The 20,152-nt window shown below is 44.1% G+C and overlaps 1 protein-coding gene across 1 annotated transcript; it reads right to left on the bottom strand.

Annotated features, from left to right (window-relative positions):
• Positions 1-978: 978 nt before the first annotated feature.
• On the bottom strand, positions 979-20,067 carry LOC126426462 (dentin sialophosphoprotein-like). The gene is made up of 3 exons (XM_050088375.1): positions 20,028-20,067; positions 1,514-4,231; positions 979-1,454 (listed from the first exon to the last, which is right to left on the bottom strand). The coding sequence occupies exons 1-3, from the start codon at positions 20,065-20,067 to the stop codon at positions 979-981; spliced, it is 3,234 nt and encodes a 1,077-aa protein (XP_049944332.1).
• Positions 20,068-20,152: the final 85 nt, after the last annotated feature.

Here is a 20,152-nt window from a genome sequence, read left to right as displayed (position 1 = left end):
TAGTGCCACTTCGTCACGATAGGTGTACTAATGTGGGCACTGTGAGTCACCTAGATGACATATTGTTATGCAACTTGACACGTGACACACTTGAGTACTGAAGATTGTCTCTTTGGCTGCAGCTCTGTAGTGTGCAGCCATAATCCTCAAATCTGGTTGCACACTACTTGTAAAACTGAGACTCGGTTGAGACATCAGAAATATGTCTGAAAGCGATGCATTCCAGAGGAAAAAGAGGCGAGAAACTGTCTGGATCTGAAATTCTGAGTTGTGTAGTCTACTGTGGCACTATACACAGCCTGTCCCCAAACAGGTGTTTACCTACATTGTAGCCTGCAGAGATACTCCTGTTAGCACAGGACTCCTTCCTGCCTGTTGGCCAGTAGACTATGAGAAGCCATGCAGAGCATGCTGGAGGTTCTGTGTGGCAGCAGCAGCTCTGAGTTGCACAGAGGCAGCTGGCCTGAGTGTTGCCTCACACTGGTGGGGGTGCAGCATGTGCTGCCTTTGACAGTCAGGGAGGTTCCAACAGGGGAGCAGCACGACTCGGTGGGCACACAGGCACAGCGTGGCTTCTGATGCATCCTAAGACTGCGACCTGGAAGCCCTTCCTGCTGTCTAAATTAAGGTGTGAGTGCCTACCTCTCCTATCCCCATCCCACACACACTGGCTCGTGTGCCAACTGTACTAGCTGCAGCAGCGAGCTATACAGTGTGGTATAAGCGATCTAGTTCTGAGAACCAGATGGCTCCCTGTCATATTAAACTTAAGATAAGTGAATTTCTCACCATTATAATTTTAGAAAAAGTGAAATTTGAATCATCTCACCATTTAAAACTTTGGAGAAATGAGCCCTTGGGTTCTGAACTTAAGGTAATTGCAGTGGGTTACATTGTTTCAATTGTAATATCAAAAGCTCAACTACAGTCAGCTGGGCAAGGAATCTTTTAAATTTAGGGAAAGAGAAGCTGTATATATCACCTGAAATTGTATTGATTTGAACTGAACTGAGATGAATCTGAACTGAACTGAGATGAATCTGAACTGAACTGAGATGAATCTGAACTGAACTGAGATGAATCTGAACTGAACTGAGATGAATCTGAACTGAACTGAGATGAATCTGAACTGAACTGAGATGAATCTGAACTGAACTGAGATGAATCTGAACTGAACTCAGATGAATCTGAACTGAACTGAGATGAATCTGAACTGAACTGAGATGGATCTGAAATGAACTGAGATGGATCTGAACTGAACTGAGATGGGTATGAACTGAACTGAGATGGATATGAACTGAACTGAGGTGGATCTGAACTGAACTGAGATGGATCCGAACTGAATTGAGATGGATCTGAACTGAACTGAGATGGATCTGAACTGAACTGAGACGGATCTGAACTGAACTGAGATGGATCTGAACTGAACTGAGATGGATCCGAACTGAACTGAACTGAGATGGATCCGAACTGAACTGAGATGGATCTGAACTGAACTGAGATGGATCCAAACTGAACTGAGATGGATCTGAACTTAACTGAGATGGATCCGAACTGAACTGAGATGGATCTGAACTGAACTGAGATGGATCTGAACTGAACTGAGATGGATCTGAATTGAACTGAGATGGATCTGAACTGAACTGAGATGGATCTGAACTGTTCTGAGATGGATCTGAACTGTTCTGAGATGGATCTGAACTGAACTGAGATGGATCTGAACTGAACTGAGATGGATCTGAACTGAACTGAGATGGATCTGAACTGAACTGAGATGGATCTGAACTGAACTGAGATGGATCTGAACTGAACTGAGACAGATCTGAACTGAACTGAGATGGATCTGAACTGAACTGAGATGGATCTGAACTGAACTGAGATGGATCTGAACTGAACTGATATGGATCTGAGCTGAACTGAGACAGATCTGAACTGAAATGAGACAGATCTGAACTGAACTGAGACAGATCTGAACTGAACTGAGACGGATCTGAACTGAACTGAGACGGATCTGAACTGAACTGAGACGGATCTGAACTGAACTGAGACGGATCTGAACTGAACTGAGACGAATCTGAACTGAACTGAGACGAATCTGAACTGAACTGAGACGAATCTGAATTGAACTGAGACGGATCTGAACTGAACTGAGACGGATCTGAACTGAACTGAGATGGATAAAAACTGAACTGAGATGGATCCGAACTGAAGTGAGATGGATCCGAACTGAACTGAGATGGATCCGAACTGAACTGAGATGGATCCGAACTGAACTGAGGTGGATCTGAACTGAACTGAGGTGAATCCAAACTGAACTGAGATGGATCCGAACTGAACTGAGATGGATCCGAACTGAACTGAGATGGATCCGAACTGAACTGAGATGGATCCAAACTGAACTGAGATGGATCCGAACTGAACTGAGATCGATCTGAACTGAACTGAGATGGATCTGAACTGAACTGAGATGGACCTGAACTGAACTGAGATGGATCTGAACTGAACTGAGATGGATCTGAACTGAACTGAGATGGATCTGAACTGAACTGAGATGGAGCTGAACTGAACTGAGATGGATCTGAACTGAACTGAAATGGATCTGAACTGATCTGAGATGGATCTGAACTGAACTGAGATGGATCTGAACTGAACTGAGATGAATCTGAGCTGAATTGAGATGAATCTGAACTGAATTGAGATGAATCTGAACTGAACTGAGATGAATCTGAACTGAAGTGTGATGGATCCGAACTGAACTGAGATGGATCCGAACTGAACTGAGATGGATCCGAACTGAACTGAGGTGGATCTGAACTGAACTGAGGTGGATCCGAACTGAACTGAGATGGATCCGAACTGAACTGAGATGGATCCGAACTGAACTGAGGTGGATCTGAACTGAACTGAGGTGGATCCGAACTGAACTGAGATGGATCCGAACTGAACTGAGATGGATCCGAACTGAACTGAGATGGATCCAAACTGAACTGAGATGGATCCGAACTGAACTGAGATCGATCTGAACTGAACTGAGATGGATCTGAACTGAACTGAGATGGACCTGAACTGAACTGAGATGGATCTGAACTGAACTGAGATGGATCTGAACTGAACTGAGATGGATCTGAACTGAACTGAGATGGATCTGAACTGAACTGAGACAGATCTGAACTGAACTGAGATGGATCTGAACTGAACTGAGATCGATCTGAACTGAACTGAGATGGATCTGAACTGAACTGATATGGATCTGAGCTGAACTGAGACAGATCTGAACTGAAATGAGACAGATCTGAACTGAACTGAGACAGATCTGAACTGAACTGAGACGGATCTGAACTGAACTGAGACGGATCTGAACTGAACTGAGACGGATCTGAACTGAACTGAGACGGATCTGAACTGAACTGAGACGAATCTGAACTGAACTGAGACGAATCTGAATTGAACTGAGACGGATCTGAACTGAACTGAGACGGATCTGAACTGAACTGAGATGGATAAAAACTGAACTGAGATGGATCCGAACTGAAGTGAGATGGATCCGAACTGAACTGAGATGGATCCGAACTGAACTGAGATGGATCCGAACTGAACTGAGGTGGATCTGAACTGAACTGAGGTGGATCTGAACTGAACTGAGGTGGATCCGAACTGAACTGAGATGGATCCGAACTGAACTGAGATGGATCCGAACTGAACTGAGATGGATCCAAACTGAACTGAGATGGATCCGAACTGAACTCAGATCGATCTGAACTGAACTGAGATGGATCTGAACTGAACTGAGATGGACCTGAACTGAACTGAGATGGATCTGAACTGAACTGAGATGGATCTGAACTGAACTGAGATGGATCTGAACTGAGCTGAGATGGAGCTGAACTGAACTGAGATGGATCTGAACTGAACTGAAATGGATCTGAACTGATCTGAGATGGATCTGAACTGAACTGAGATGGATCTGAACTGAACTGAGATGAATCTGAGCTGAATTGAGATGAATCTGAACTGAATTGAGATGAATCTGAACTGAACTGAGATGAATCTGAACTGAGTTGAGTTGAGTTGAGTTGAGTTGAAACTGAACTGAATTGAGTTGAGTTGAAACTGAACTGAGTTGAGTTGAGTTGAGTTGAAACTGAACTGAGTTGGATCTGAACTGAAGGTTGGAGTGCAGACAAGTTCACCTTTTTTACAACCCATAGCATGAAAAACTTATTTACATACCCTGGAAGTACCCAACAGGCTCAGACTAGCAGGGGCAAAATATATCTTGTCTAACAGGCAGGGCTCGAGCTACAGGAGGAACCAACACCTTTTTTCCTGGCTGTGTGTAGCAACCCACACAGGCTAAGACTGGCATGAGTGTTGGGGAGAACTTTGGAAATGTTGCAACAATATGGGTAGTGCCAGTATCAGAGATGAACCATATTGAATGGCAGTAGACAATGCCTCATCTACGATTTCCTGCCCATTTATACTTAGGACAAGAGTTCTGGTTCCACAGTGACATCGTAGGAGGACGGATGGACAAACCCAATAGCAGAATGGCACTACTTTCGAATTTCTCACCATCTTTTAGCTTAGCTTCCTTTTTTGAATTTCTCGCCATTTAATACATGGAGCAATTTGCCTATGTTGTAGGATGGGGAGGAGGAGGAGGGGGGACAGGGAAGGAGGAAATCTGGCAATGATGCATGCTATAAGAGAAAAGGATGTAATTCTGGCAACACTACATATGGTGGCTGACTAGCTGACTATGCCTACTGTTTGAATTTCAGGCCATTCTATACTTACGACTATTGAGAAAAAGTCCGCTGTGATGCCTTAGGGTGTGGAGGCTGTTGGACATTAATTTTAAGGTATCTTGACTACTGTGTGGTTTCACCTACGGTACAGCTACCTTTCCTTGTGTTTCGGTTGTCTAGCAGTATTGTCCTTCTTTTCAAACACACGTAGGTTAATTGGCGAAGAATTGTTAACAAAGTGGCCGAGTTCGATGCGCCTTTAAAAAGCGGCAAAACACGTGTAATATTAGGTCCAGATAACTGGTTACTCCCGAACTGCAGAGCAGTGAGGTTTGTGGAAAAAATTCAAGCGTGTATCGAAAGGATAGGCTAATGAGATGGATGTGGTGTAAATGCTGATGTAGACAAGAAGCATAAAACCATCAATACAGAAAATAAAGATGCATGGGAGACTCTTTAGCCAAGACTTAATACCAAGTGTGGTATAACACAGGTAGTCACTTCATGGTGTAACAAAACGATAAGGAAAAACCTCAGTTTGCTACTAAATGACTTTCACAATCACTCTGTAGTCATCCGAGGAGACATTAGTCATCCAGCAATCAGCTGAGATAATTACAGTTTTGTTAATGGCGAGAATGACGAGACATCCTGTGAAACACTGCTAGGTGCGTCTTCTGAAAACAACTGTGAAGTGATGGTTCAGAACCCCATTCACAAAAGACGTTAGATCTAATGACAAGAAATAGACCTGATCTCTTTCAGGATGTCCACATAGATACTGGTATCAGTCCTGATGAGGCTGTTACAGCAAGATTTATTACCAAAGTACAAAGGGCGACTAGAACGAAAGGATGTATTTATATATTCAGTAAATTAGACTGAATTGTATAGAATTTTATTTTATCCTGTAGGATTACAAGGTGTATACGTAATACAGCCTATATAAAAAAGAAGAAAACATTCATTATCATGTACTTCCTTACCTTTTTCCCTATGTTCTAACATCAAAGATTACTAATAACAATATACACAAATTTAATGTGGTAAGTACCCTTCAACACTGACATTTCTTTTCCACCAGTTAGTGTTTGAGGTCCTCTGGAGAGTTAGTCATGAACACTGTTACACCACATTTAGGGCAGACTTCTTTGGAATTTAATATCTGAGTACTCAGGTCCCTTTTTCGATCTCTGGCAGTTGGTGGGATAGCAACGTTGTATCTCAATTAGGAACTCTAAGCATGTTGAAGCACTCTGGCTCACGTTTATAAGATTACTTGACCATGTGTTCGATAGATATGTACCTAGTAAAACGTTTCATCGTGGAAAACGCACTGCATAGCATACAACCCCAGCAAAAAGCTTCTAAAGAAACAGACTACTGCATAATAAACGTTAAACAAAGATTCGGGCTAGAGATAGAGTTGCTAAATTAAACACATTTCTGCCGAGAGGGCAATGATGAAGCTTTCAACGCCTACTGAAGCGGAACGTTGAAAGAGATCTCTCACAAAACCCAAAAAATTCTGGTCACACATGTAAAGAGTCTTAATGGTACCACTCATACACGATAAAGAGGCTGAAATTGAGAGTAGCGAAATAAAAGCAGAAATCTTTCACTTTCAGATGTTCATTTGTAAATGAAAATCCAGTTTAATTCTCATCCCACTTGTAATCTACGTCCACAATAAGCAAAGTCTTTTATGAAAAATTTGAAAGGGTCGAGGATTACTATAAACTTTCTGTTTACTTAGCTTGTCATACAGAGTTGGCTCCTCTTCTTCTTGTCTAGGGGTCTGATATTTGAAGCTGAATATATCACATTTTAGGTCCTCACTGTTCTATTGATGTAAATAAATTTGAAGATTTTTCTTGGAGAATTTTTATTTTTACGTAAATCTATTTCCTCGCATTTTGGTTTATCATATAGTCTTTTGGTCACATTGACAAAGCCGAAATTACATTGTTCCACAAAATCCTAAAATACAGCCGATCGTATCAGAGGTATACTTACGGCTGTCACTCTGTGGAAAATAACTTATAGTACAAAGGGATTACAAGTTTTCTTGATAAATGCATTTGAACTAATTTCTGTTACATTATTACTTTCCGTTATTTCATAAATGAATGCAGAAATAAACATAATGGCCAGTACAGTATTGCATAGTTAATAACATAAATTTTAAGAATGCCAATACTTCGTGATTTCAAATGCTTCTTAAAAAAAAAAATAACTGCACATTGAGAACTAATACTTATGGGTTATAACATGGAGTAAAACACTCTATAAAGAAATTCATTTTCATACATTTTAGCTTGAAATATAAATTACTATGTATAAAATTATGTGAAAGTTTTCAGAAAAGCAACTCAGATAATCCTGACACGTCCAAAATTCGAAAAATAGTACTAGTATCGACAACTGCTATGGAGGAAAAGTAAAGCTAAAGAAAGATGTCGCGTCACATAATGTTAAGATGAATGATACAGATATTAGTGTTCGAGTTGTTCTAAGTTGAGGAAGGCTCCAAAGCCCGTTGCAATCCCTACTCAATTCCATGCCAAATTTCGGAGGGTTAGCCTGTGTTTTAACTATAATCTGTCGTAGATCCCACGAACAAGAAACTGTGTCCAATAGTCGACAGAAAACACAGACTACACCCAGTGGAGGTGATTCACAAAACTACTGTCAAATGTCCTTGATACCCATTTGCTGCAGAATCTGACCTCAAACTTAGTGAGTTATCTTGAACAAAATTCTTTTACCTTGTCAGCGAGCACGGATTCCGCAAACATCGAGCATGTGAAAGCCAACCCACACTTCTCTCACGTGACGTCCTGAAACTCATGGGTCAAGGGAGTCAGATAGTCGCAGCAGTTCTGACTTTTCTTTTTTAACAAAAGTTGAAGCATACTGGTTATCAAACGAAATCTATCACTGGATTGAGAGGTATTTTGGTAGGTAGGATGCAGCAAGTTGTCTTGGATGGAGAGACTCCGACACATGTAGAAGTAACTTCGGGTATGCTCCAGGAAAGTTCGTTGGAGCCGTTGCTGTTCATGATGTATGTTAACGACATTACATACAATATCAGTAGTAACCTCAGACTTGTCGTAGATAATGCAGCTGTACATAATCAGGTACTGTCTGAAGAAATATGCACAAATATTCAGTCAGGTGCTGATAAAATTTTGAAGGGGTACCATGATTGGAAACTTGCTTCAAATGTACAAACACATAATCCTCTGATGGTTAGAATAGGTCAACTAGTAGAAATACGTGGATGGAACAATTTATAGGAATATGAAACGCAATGATCACATAGTCTCAATTGTGAAGCAGGTGGCAGACATCGTATCACTGGTAAAAAACTGTGAAAACGCAATCGGTCTACAAAGGATATGCTTACAGATCCCTTGGGTGACCCATTCTGGAATAATGTGAACGCGTGTGGGACTCGTTCCAAATAGCACTAACAGTGGATATAGAGTGCATGCAGAGAAGGGCCGCGTGAATGGTCACAGATTTGTTTAGCCCATTGCAGAGCATCTCAGAATTTCTTCAGAAACTGAACTGGCAGAGACAAACTCGCTCGAGAAAGCCTACTAACGAAGATATAGTTATGACTCTAGGAACATCTTTCAGTCGCCCACATATTGCTCCCGTAGAGATCGTTAGGACTAGAGTAGATTAATTACGTTACAGATGGAGGTATTTGAATAACCATTCCTCCCGTGTCCCATACAGAAGTATGTAGGAGCTCAAGTAACTGGTACAATGGAAGTACACTCTACCACGCACCTCACAATGATTTGCGGAGTGTGGATGTAGAGTTAGCTCATTTGAACGATTCTCGTATCGCCATGATGTGGAACGAATTATGGACGCATTATTTTGTAGTCCTGCTCGTTCAACCACACTCATGCTAGCAGTTTTTAAACAGAAATTCGTTCATGGAATAGGAGTGTCAGTACCAGATGGAAAGTGTTCCTAGAGCAGCTCCAATATTGCCTCATCTTTCAGTTCACTTGCTATTGTCGTGTAAAAACATGAACACATACACGTGCAGATTTTTTGTTACGAAAAGTTTCTAAAAATTTTCAATATTTTGTGCTTCTAATCTATTATTGCTATAAATAGACTTCCGATAAAATGAGGAAAATGATTTGAAGACCGGATTACCACAGGAAGCACTCAGATTCAAGTTCAGAACGACACCGTTACAGCTGGTATGCAAACAGCAGTTGCAGTGCTCTCGCTCATACTCAAACAGCTCTAGAGCGACAGATAACACACCCGTCAAAGTTCTGTGATATGTTAACAGCGTACCAAACATTTCGTTTAGATGTGAAAAGTCATTTTAATTTCTTATGAGGCCCATTACGTATTCTAGTAGCGCCATAACTACTGTTCGGTCACAGATGCCTTGCCGCGGAAATGACGACTAAGAAGCGTTGTGTACGTGTGGGTTCCAGAGTGATTCATACCGCCGCGACCTTATTTTCGAAGTCATTGTCGATATGTCGATGTCCCTAATGTGATGGAAAAAACGATAGATGGTCATCTGTTAAATGTAAATAACAAAAACAAAGAATGAGAAGAGGTTGCGACTGCAAACCCTTGTGACAAGCAGGTTAACTACGTTTTGTAAAAGTGTACCCTCGCCTCCTTTCCACTTGCATTTTTAGTAGTTAATGTCCAAGAGTCATACGTAATATGTATCAAAATACTCGTTGGAGGCTTGTTCATTGTATTACATACATTTTCTGAATTCAATCTGGACTTTTTATTTTTATAACGAAAAGTATGTTAAACAAAGTGCGAACGTAGATATGAGACTATGCAGCAGATCAAGATGTTACCACAATGATAGATTCGCATTTACAATCTTTGGCTTCACCAACTCACAACCAAACTGTACGAATTTTGTTTATCAAAGTCTGCACTCTTCCGACTATTCTTGTAATCAATGCAATTAGCACGTGATGTAAACGAAGAATTTTAATTTCAACAGTTACCACAGTAATTCTGTTTATAAACTGCTTAGTGTCTGCACTATATTGCTGTAGCGAAGCTTAACAGGACGCTTAAATTGAGACATTACAAAGCAGTGTTAGTGCTCATTTACGAGGTGCATTCAAGTTCTAAGGCCTCCGATTTTTTTTTCTAATTAACTACTCACCCGAAATCGATGAAACTGGCGTTACTTCTCGACGTAATCGCCCTGCAGACGTACACATTTTCCACAACGCTGACGCCATGATTCCATGGCAGCGGCGAAGGCTTCTTTAGGAGTCTGTTTTGACCATTGGAAAATCGCTGAGGCAATAGCAGCACGGCTGGTGAATGTGCGGTCATGGAGAGTGTCTTTCATTGTTGGTAAAAGCCAACAGTCACTAGGAGCCAGGTCAGGTGAGTAGGAAGCATGAGGAATCACTTCAAAGTTGTTATCACGAAGAAACTGTTGCGTAACGTCAGCTCGATGTGCGGGTGCGTTGTCTTCGTGAAACAGCACACGTGCAGCCCTTCCCGGACGTTTTTGTTGCAGTGCAGGAAGGAATTTGTTCTTCAAAACATCTTCGTAGGATGCACCTGTTACCGTAGTGCCCTTTGGAACACAATGGGTAAGGATTACGCCCTCGCTGTCCCAGAACATGGACACCATCATTTTTTCAGCACTGGCGGTTACCCGAAATTTTTTTGGTGGCGGTGAATCTGTGTGCTTCCATTGAGCTGACTGGCGCTTTGTTTCTGGATTGAAAAATGGCATCCACGTCTCATCCATTGTCACAACCGACGAAAAGAAAGTCCCATTCGTGCTGTCGTTGCGCGTCAACATTGCTTGGCTGTGGTGTCACCGCCAGACACCACACTTGCTAGGTGGTAGCCTTTAAATCGGCCGCGGTCCGCTAGTATACGTCGGACCCGCGTGTCGCCACTGTCAGTGATTGCAGACCGAGCGCCGCCACACGGCAGCTCTAGAGAGACGTCCTAGCACTCGCCCCACTTGTACAGACGACTTTGCTAGGAAGGGTTCACTGACAAATACGCTCTCATTTGCCGAGACGATAGTTAGCATAGCCTTCAGCTACGTCATTTGCTACGACCTAGCAAGGCGCCATTACCAGTTTATATTGAGATTGTAAATCCTGTATCATCAAGAGCGATGCTCTCCAATTATGGATTAAAGTTAAGTATTACACCAAATGCATCCTTTTTTCTAAGTTCTCAAATACTTGTCCTGTTCCAGACCTCACGCCAGTCTGCGTGAGCTTAAACACGTGCATTTCGGCCTCCTCTAGCAACATGGTGTTGGCTCTTCTGCCAACACATCATTGCCAACATACCACACGGGCTGCCGTGTGGTCGTCCATCAGCATTCGTGGCACCCACCTGGATGACACTTTTCGCATTTTCAGGTCGTCATGCTGGATTGTGTGCACAGAACCCACAGAAATGCCAACTCTGGAGGCGATCTGTTCAGCAGTCATTCGGCGATACCCCAAACAGTTCTCTCCATTTTCTCGATCATGTCGTCAGACCGGATTCTGCAAGCCCGAAGCTGTTTCGGTTTGTTGTCACACGATGTTCTGCCTTCATTAAACTGTCGCACCCACGAACGCACTTTCGACACATCCATGACCCCATCACCACATGTCTCCTTCAACTGTCGATGAATTTCAATTGGTATCACACCACGCAAATTCAGAAAGCGAATGATTGCACGCTGTTCAAGTAAGGAAAACGTCGCCATTTTAAGTATTTAAAACAGTTCTCATTCTCGCTGCTGACGGTAAAATTCCATCTGCCGTACGGTGCTGCCATCTCTGGGATGTATTGACAATGAATGCGGCCTCATTTTAAAACAATGCGCATGTTTCTATCTCTTTCCAGTCCGGAGACAAAAAATCGGAGCCCTTACAACTTGAATGCACCTCGTAGTATCAGATTCTTTTTCTTGTTACTTATAGACAATTCACTTCGCGGTAAATGATAACAGCCAAACAGTTATAGGATAAGATCTATTGAAATCCTAGACCATGGTTTCAGTATATCTAAATATACCTTCACCAGAAACAAAAATACACTAAAATCACATCCTGCAGTTGAGATACATAAAACAATCGTGCCAATCGCGTCGTCAGTTGTTAAAATATCACCTGTATTTATACAGCATAATTATGCAGAGAAAGTCGATGCCAACACGGCATATCATTAGTACTTAGCCTGTGAACTACACACAACTAACAGTAATTACTGGATCCTGGTAAATACGTGATATATCGAATAGATTTCGTTGTGGAAATGAGTTGAGCTGGTGTACATAAACAGATATATCTAAATAGCGAATTGTACACTCGTGGAAATGGAAAAAAGAGCACATTGACACCGGTGTGTCAGGCCCACCATACTTGCTCCGGACACTGCGAGAGGGCTGTACAAGCAATGATCACACGCACGGCACAGCGGACACACCAGGAACCGCGGTGTTGGCCGTCGAATGGCGCTAGCTGCGCAGCATTTGTGCACCGCCGCCGTCAGTGTCAGCCAGTTTGCCGTGGCATACGGAGCTCCATCGCAGTCTTTAACACTGGTAGCATGCCGCGACAGCGTGGACGTGAACCGTATGTGCAGTTGACGGACTTTGAGCGAGGGCGTATAGTGGGCATGCGGGAGGCCGGGTGGACGTACCGCCGAATTGCTCAACACGTGGGACGTGATGTCTCCACAGTACATCGATGTTGTCGCCAGTGGTCGGCGGAAGGTGCACGTGCCCGCCGACCTGGGACCGGACCGCAGCGACGCACGGATGCACGCCAAGACCGTAGAATCCTACGCAGTGCCTTAGGGGACCGCACCGCCACTTCCCAGCAAATTAGGGACACTGTTGCTCCTGGGGTATCGGCGAGGACCATTCGCAACCGTCTCCATGAAGCTGGGCTACGGTCCCGCACACCGTTAGGCCGTCTTCCGCTCACGCCCCAACATCGTGCAGCCCGCCTCCAGTGGTGTCGCGACAGGCGTGAATGGAGGGACGAATGGAGACGTGTCGTCTTCAGCGATGACAGTCGCTTCTGCCTTGGTGACAATGATGGTCGTATGCGAGTTTGGCGCCGTGCAGGTGAGCGCCACAATCAGGACTGCATACGACCGAGGCACCCAGGGCCAACACCCGGCAGCATGGTGTGGGGAGCGATCTCCTACACTGGCCGTACACCACTGGTGATCGTCGAGGGGACACTGAATAGTGCACGGTACATCCAAACCGTCATCGAACCCATCGTTCTACCATTCCTAGACCGGCAAGGGAACTTGCTGTTCCAACAGGACAATGCACGTCCGCATGTATCCCGTGCCACTCAACGTGCTCTAGAAGGTGTAAGTCAACTACCCTGGCCAGCAAGATCTCCGGATCTGTCCCCCATTGAGCATATTTGGGACTGGATGAAGCGTCGTCTCACGCGGTCTGCACGTCCAGCAAGAACGCTGGTCCAACTGAGGCGCCAGGTGGAAATGGCATGGCAAGCCGTTCCACAGGACTACATCCAGCATCTCTACGATCGTCTCCATGGGAGAATAGCAGCCTGCATTGCTGCGAAAGGTGGATATACACTGTACTAGTGCCGACATTGTGCATGCTGTGTTGCCTGTGTCTACGCGCCTGTGGTTCTGTCAGTGTGATCATGTGATGTATCTGACCCAGGAATGTGTCAATAAAGTTTTCCCTTCCTGGGACAATGAATTCACGGTGTTCTTATTTCAATTTCCAGGAGTGTATTTCTTGTTAGAAGAATTTGAAAAGCATTGTTTCACAATTAAGAATGTTGTCTGGTAGTGATTTAGATACAGATGTCAGTTTATTTAACGCATTCGTAATGTCAAGTTGTCGTCCATGAACCTGTGCGGAACTTGGCGGGGAAGTTGGCCTGTATCTTTTTGCCAACAGCCAAGACGACTGCTGCTAAGACTCTCACAAACAAATGACAGAGTAGTCAATTGTGGCTAAAGAGCGTGGAAACTGAACTTATAAATCAGTTAAGGTGTACCTTAAGCGTTCAGTGTGTTTTTTGTGTTTCTCACAAAGACTTTGATGTGAATTCCATTCAACACGTATGTAAATGTGGTCACCCTTTTAAGGAGTATCGAGTGGAAACAGCAATATCGGAAATTTCAGCTCTTTATTATAGACAGCGGACCGTCGCCCGGCTTTCTTCGTACAACTGATCGTATCAACAACGACACGATTTAGATTAATTAACAATGCAGTATTATGTCGATCCAGCGTGTTCTCGTAGCACGCGAATTTCATCACAGAAATTAATGAATATGGAAATTTACCTTCAGGAAGACGTAGTGCACTACGGCGTCTGCTCACTTGCTGCTTCCACCAATCACCGCTTAGAACCGATGACGTCACGCATGTCTGTACCTGGCAGTAGAGCACGTCTCTGTCGCTTCGATATTAAAGCAGCTGTCCACCACGGCGAATGGAGGCGAACGCGAAATGTAGGCAGTTCGCCAGTGGCACTACCACGCGTTTCCCGCGAACAAGCGGGAGCTGAGGAGGACTCGAAACAGCGGCCAGACCACAGCCTGTGAACGCTGCGTCATTATTTTTTGGTGGTGATGATCAACACATGCGACAGAACACCACAAACACGGTGCAGAACTCAAATATTCAGAGAGCATTATTTTGCGTCGCAGACGAATTCTTTTTGACGAAATTGAGTAGGAAAAGAAAATGTGACTGATGTGAGTTTAATGAAAGGTGAAATGTGTGTACGACCTGAGACGCTGCCTACTTGATAAAATCTGCTGTATCGTTAGTTAGAGGGCAGATAGCGTGATCCCGGGTAGACGATTTTTCTCAGCAAAAATCTGTAGAATAAAAGTAATACGTCATCCACGTAGTTACAGATACCATGAACATAGCCAACCAGCGCCATCAGATCTCTTGTATATTTTTAATTTAATTGAGTATTCGCAAACATACACTTTCAAAGAAATTCGTTGTGGCTTCCCTTTTTAATAAAAAGAATTGCACAGGTTGCGCCTGTTCAATTCTTTCCTGCTAGATGCAACCATTATAGGTGTCCGTCACGCGTGCTGGACTGCTGTTGAAATTGATTGTCAATATTTTATAAAGGTTTTATCTTCAATTACTCATTTTAAAGTTTATTTCTGTTAATATTTGCTGTAAAAATAACTTATTAGTGGATTCTCATCAACTTCAGTCTTGCTTCCTGTGTTATTGGCTCGAGTGGTCTGTTAGTCGTGAGCGTGCTTACGTCGCCCATCCAAGCATCACGCCTCAGAAGTGGCCGGCCGGTGTGGCCGTGCGGTTCTAGGCGCTTCAGTCTGGAACCGCGCGACCGCTACGATCGCAGGTTCGAATCCTGCCTCGGGCATGGATGTGTCTGATGTCCTTAGGTTAGTTAGGTTTAACTTGTTCTAAGTTCTAGGGGACTGATGACCTCAGACGTTAAGTCCCGTAGCGCTCAGAGCCATTTTGAACGTCAGTAGTGTTTTTACGTTTCGCGGCGTGCAGTTGAAGCTGTATCGGCTATAAAGCTAAGTACTGTCAAAGCTGTTTGTGCAATGTTATAGAGTTACTAAATTTAATAGTTTTCAGCGGTGTTTCGTGCTGTTTGTGGCGTAACAACGATTTAATAAACTCGTGGGAACGAGGGAGTAGTCAGTGATGTGTGCTTCTTTTACTCCATGCAAGTGCAGCGGATGTTGGTTGTAGGTTTTTACTCGTTGACTGTTAGTTGAGTTAGTTTTTCTTTTCCGAGTTGGATAAATAAAGTATTTTGTGCAAAGCTGTATGTGGGTTGAATTTATTGCTTACATAATGGATGACCCCGGGAAAAGTAAGAAAAGCTCTCGAAACTTAATGTTGTGCGACAGTTTCACCAAAGATGGAAGAAGCTAACAAATTTCTGCGAGCAACAAACGACGAGATACGACGGCTAAAGCAAGAGACTGGGCTTTTTGAGCTTGCAACGCCGAAGAATGATAGCAAAACGGAATCCATGAATTTGCAAACTCCGGTAGTAGCAGGCACACCACGAGCACACTCAGATGCAGAAGATCTTTCACGCACGAACGCGCCGTTTGATCAACCGCGCCACGGTTGCATTTAAGAGCGCCTCCATTCACGCCTACGGAACCAGACGTATTGTTTGCGATTACAGAGAATATCTTCGAGCAACGACGCATAACCAGAGACCGCGAAAAATTCACTCTCGCAGTTGGCAACCTGGATCAGAGGGCAACAGCGATAGTCTCTGATATGGTCACACATCCGCCGCTCCGACAATCATCCACCACACTTATAACGGCTTAGATCGCTCGCTGCGGGAAATTACCTGAACCACTACCTTCCCAGGTGATGTATCAGGAGAAACGAGGGGACAGAAGTCCATCTGAATTTTGGAGACATTTGCGCACTGTAGTCGACGCAAACATGATGTCCAGTGAACTGTTGCTGCACGCCTGGCGAGAGCTGCTTCCTCATCAACTTCAGCTGACGTCCATTTGCGTACGACGGACTGTCTCTCGACAAGCAACTGCAAACAGTTGACAGAGTTTCCGCTACTCTACAGTCGGCGCTCGTAGCGTCCGTAGCAACGTCATCTGCCACTTCAGCAACGGAAGCCAATGATGACTCATCGGAATGGTTAGAAGAATCGAAGTTAAGCTGTGCAGCCACAGGTTACAGACAAAAACAAGGCATTGCTGAGGGGATCAGGAAACTGCAAGATGCGATGGGAAATATGGCTACTCGGCTACATAGCTTGGAGCTGCAGGCGTCCACCAGTAACAAGAAGAGGCCTCTGTTATCACAGACAATTCGGGCCACAAGCTACGAGGTGTGCCAAACCTTGTGGATACCCAAATGGCGAGGGCAGCCCGCTCTAGGCGCCACGGGCTGCGGCAGTCAGGAACGGCGCTGTATACGAACCAGGCAGCAACACGCACAGTCAAGGTGAGGCGCTTGAAGGCTTCCAGTATGCTGTACCTTTATGCCACTGTGCGTCAACCTGGGAGTGTAAGCTAACATCGCGCAGATTACAAGTGGTTCATACTCTCAAGTATAATAAGCACGTAAAGCTATAAAGAGCTCACGATAGATGTTAATTTACCTATCCGTTATAAGTGGAATTTTGTAGTGGCAGATATTTTACAGCCAATGTTAGGCGCAGTTTTCTTGTCTCATTTTGCACTCACCGTGGACTTGGCAAATAACTCTCATACAACCGTATGAAATAGATCCGCCAGTATTGAGACGTGTCCGCAGATTAGCCCCAGAGCGATTAGCGGAGACAAAACTGAAATTTGAGGAGATGCTCCAGGCTGGAGTAATTAGGAGGTCTGACAGTTCTTGGGTGTCCCGACTCCACCTAGTACGTAAGAACGACAGCACATGGCGTCCCTGTGGTGACTACCGCTGATGGAATACGATAACAATCCCGGACAAGTACCCCATACCAAACACTCAGGAGTTTACCTACGCTCTAGCGAGTACGAAAGTATTCTCAGTACTGAATTGTTGTAAGACATACAACCAGATTCCTGTGGTACTGGCTCACGTGGCAAAGACGGCGGTGATCACACTCTTTGCGCTATTCGAATTTCTGTTTATGCCATCCGGACTCGAAAATGCGGACCAATCCTGGCAAAGATTTATTGATGAAGTGCTCCAGAGATTGCCTTTCTGTTATTTATACCTGGATGATATTTTGGTATTTTCAGAGGATATGCAATCACATGATAGACATATTCAAGAGGTACGACAGGGGCTCGATACATATGGAGTGTGTTAAATGAACGCAAATGCGTTATGAACAAGAGTCAAGTAACTTGACTCAGGATGGTCCATTGATAGTGACCGGGCCAAATATCTCACGAAATAAGCATAAAATGAAAAAACTACAAAGAACGAAACTTGTCTAGCTTGAAGGGGGTTCTACCTCGCAATATGAGAAGAGTGGTCTGGGGCGGAGGCGACTCGCCGCTGTGCCGGCCATGCGGTGGTGATTAATTGGCGTATCCGTTCTGCCTGCCTGTCTGATGTGGAGGTCCGGTGGGATCCTGTGATACTCTGGCCCGGAGACAACTAGTTGCTCAATTTTGGAGTCGTCTACCAGGTTAGGGTGTAGGCTCGGTTGGCTCTTCAGATTTTCCCCTGGAAGCTCCAGCAACGGTTTCTGAACTTTTCTGATGTAGGACGGTGTTGTTGGAACTTTTTGCGGTGTGTGTGGCTCGTTACAGTGTTTGTTGGTACTAATTTATTTGCTCAACTGGAGTCCTGCCCGGAGTTGCGTTCATGTGTGGTATATTTGGCAGTAGATGTGTTAGGTAAAGTCTGTCTAAGAAGGGCGGTTTCGTACAGTATATACATAGTGAATTACTGCTACTTGGTACATGTGGTCTTCTGGGACCAGAACACGATCTAGTCAATTTGGTTTGTGTAACAGGATTTAGTGGTATGTTCTGTATTTTTTTTTTTTTACTGTGTTATTATTAACTTGGTGAAATAGTCACGTTTGGTGTCGTTAAGGCACTTCTAAGACTGTGGTTTGACTATTCATGTGCGCTTGACTTTCATTGTTTCGTTTTAGGAAGCTAGAATTGTTTGAGATTTGTGTGTGTTGGCTTCCGGCACTTATTAAGAGCGCCCGAGCTAACGGCGCCGTGGCTATCAAGTGCTGTCGGGATGTTATACTGTATTTTTGAATTTTGTCTGTCGTGTCTTACAGAACATAACCAAGGTGCATAAGTGATGGGCAGTTGTGGGGGGCATGTCGGGGAGCTGTCAGCAGTTTATTTAGGGGACCGTTTATAGTGGGAAGGCTCCGAAGTGTTGAGAACTCGCTCGTCTGTGATTGCATTGGGAGTTGCCCTCGCCCTCTGGTTGTATCAAATTATTATTTTATTATATTTATTGGTTGTGTGTTGCGTTTCTTTCATTTTATGGTGCCAAGCGCCATTATCTTTCTCAAAGTTTTTTCATTTATATCATTTTAAATTGTAATGCCAAGTTAACTTATTATTGGATTTTGTCGTTTGGATAAACTCTAAAGCACTATTGTAAAGTGTTCTTGGTTTTATGGTGGCAAGCCGCCGTTATTGTTTTTAAAGCTCACTCTTTAACCGGTTGTTAAGTTTTGTAAGTTATATGCATTTGTTGTTATTTAAAAGAGTTTAGTATTGGCAATTTAATAAATTTTGTACAGAGTCTGCTATTTGGATGTTATTGGGTGGAACTCATTGGATAGTTGTTCTATAAGAATACACAATTCAATAAGTACTCGCCCAGGCAGTTTGTTATTCAATTCACCAGGGATATAAGGCACATCAGAGGCGAGGAGAATCTAGTCGCAGATTACTCTTCTCGTGTTTGCGGTGTGACCAGCACAATAAACTACGAAGAACTCGCAACATCACAGGAAGCAGATCTGGATCTACAGAAGTAATTGACGGAGCGCACAACAGGGCTACACTTACAGGGGATACTCGTGCCAAGTAGGAGGCTTAAGTTGTGGTGCCATATATCACGGCAGAAGCCGCGCCCATACATTCCACAACAATTTCATAAGGCGGCACTTGACAGTGTTGATGACCTGTCACACCTAGAGGCAAAAGCCACGATCAAGTTACTGACAGCAGATTTCGTCTAATCATAAATTAAAAAGGACGCTAGGGAATGGACTCGAGCATGCCTACATTGTCAGCGCTGCAAAGTAGGACGACATGTTCAACCGGAAATTGGGAATTTTACAGGGTCTCCATCAAGGTTTACCCGTGTCCATCTGGACTTAATGCGTCCACTCCCAGTTTTCGATGGCTATAAATACTTGTTAATAGTGCTAGACAGATGCACGAGATGGGCGGAGGACAATCCGACGACTTACATAGCGGCATAAACGTTAGAAAGCCGTTTGTCTCTCAGTGGCTGGCTCACTTTGGGTGCCCCTATTATATCACAACAGATCAAGGCCTCCAGTTCGAACCTAGTCTGGTCAACGAGCTAGCTAATTTGTGTGGGTTCCGGCACCACCATACAGCAAGCTACCATCCAGCGAGCAATGGTGTGGGAAGAGGTGGCACAGGACGTTGAAGGCAGCTCTCATGTGTCATCAGAGAAGCTAGACGAAAGCATTACCATTGGTTCTCCTTGGATCACGGGCCGCATACAGAAAGGACATCGGTGACTCAGTGGCGGAATTGGTGTATGGGGAACCACTGAGAATCCCGGCATATTACCTGACCGCCGCCGCATCACCAAAGCCAACAAAACTCTCATGACCGAGACATGTAATCCGTGAGCATGTAGAAACAATGAGAAGGCCTTCGGTATCTAGATATGGTGAGCGACCAGTTATTGTGCG

Source organism: Schistocerca serialis, chromosome 11 (genome assembly GCF_023864345.2).
Source record: "Schistocerca serialis cubense isolate TAMUIC-IGC-003099 chromosome 11, iqSchSeri2.2, whole genome shotgun sequence".
In the NCBI taxonomy this organism is placed as follows: Eukaryota; Metazoa; Arthropoda; class Insecta; order Orthoptera; family Acrididae; genus Schistocerca; species Schistocerca serialis.
The sequence above is the reverse complement of the archived record's forward strand: the minus strand, read 5'-3'. Positions and strand labels throughout refer to the sequence as shown.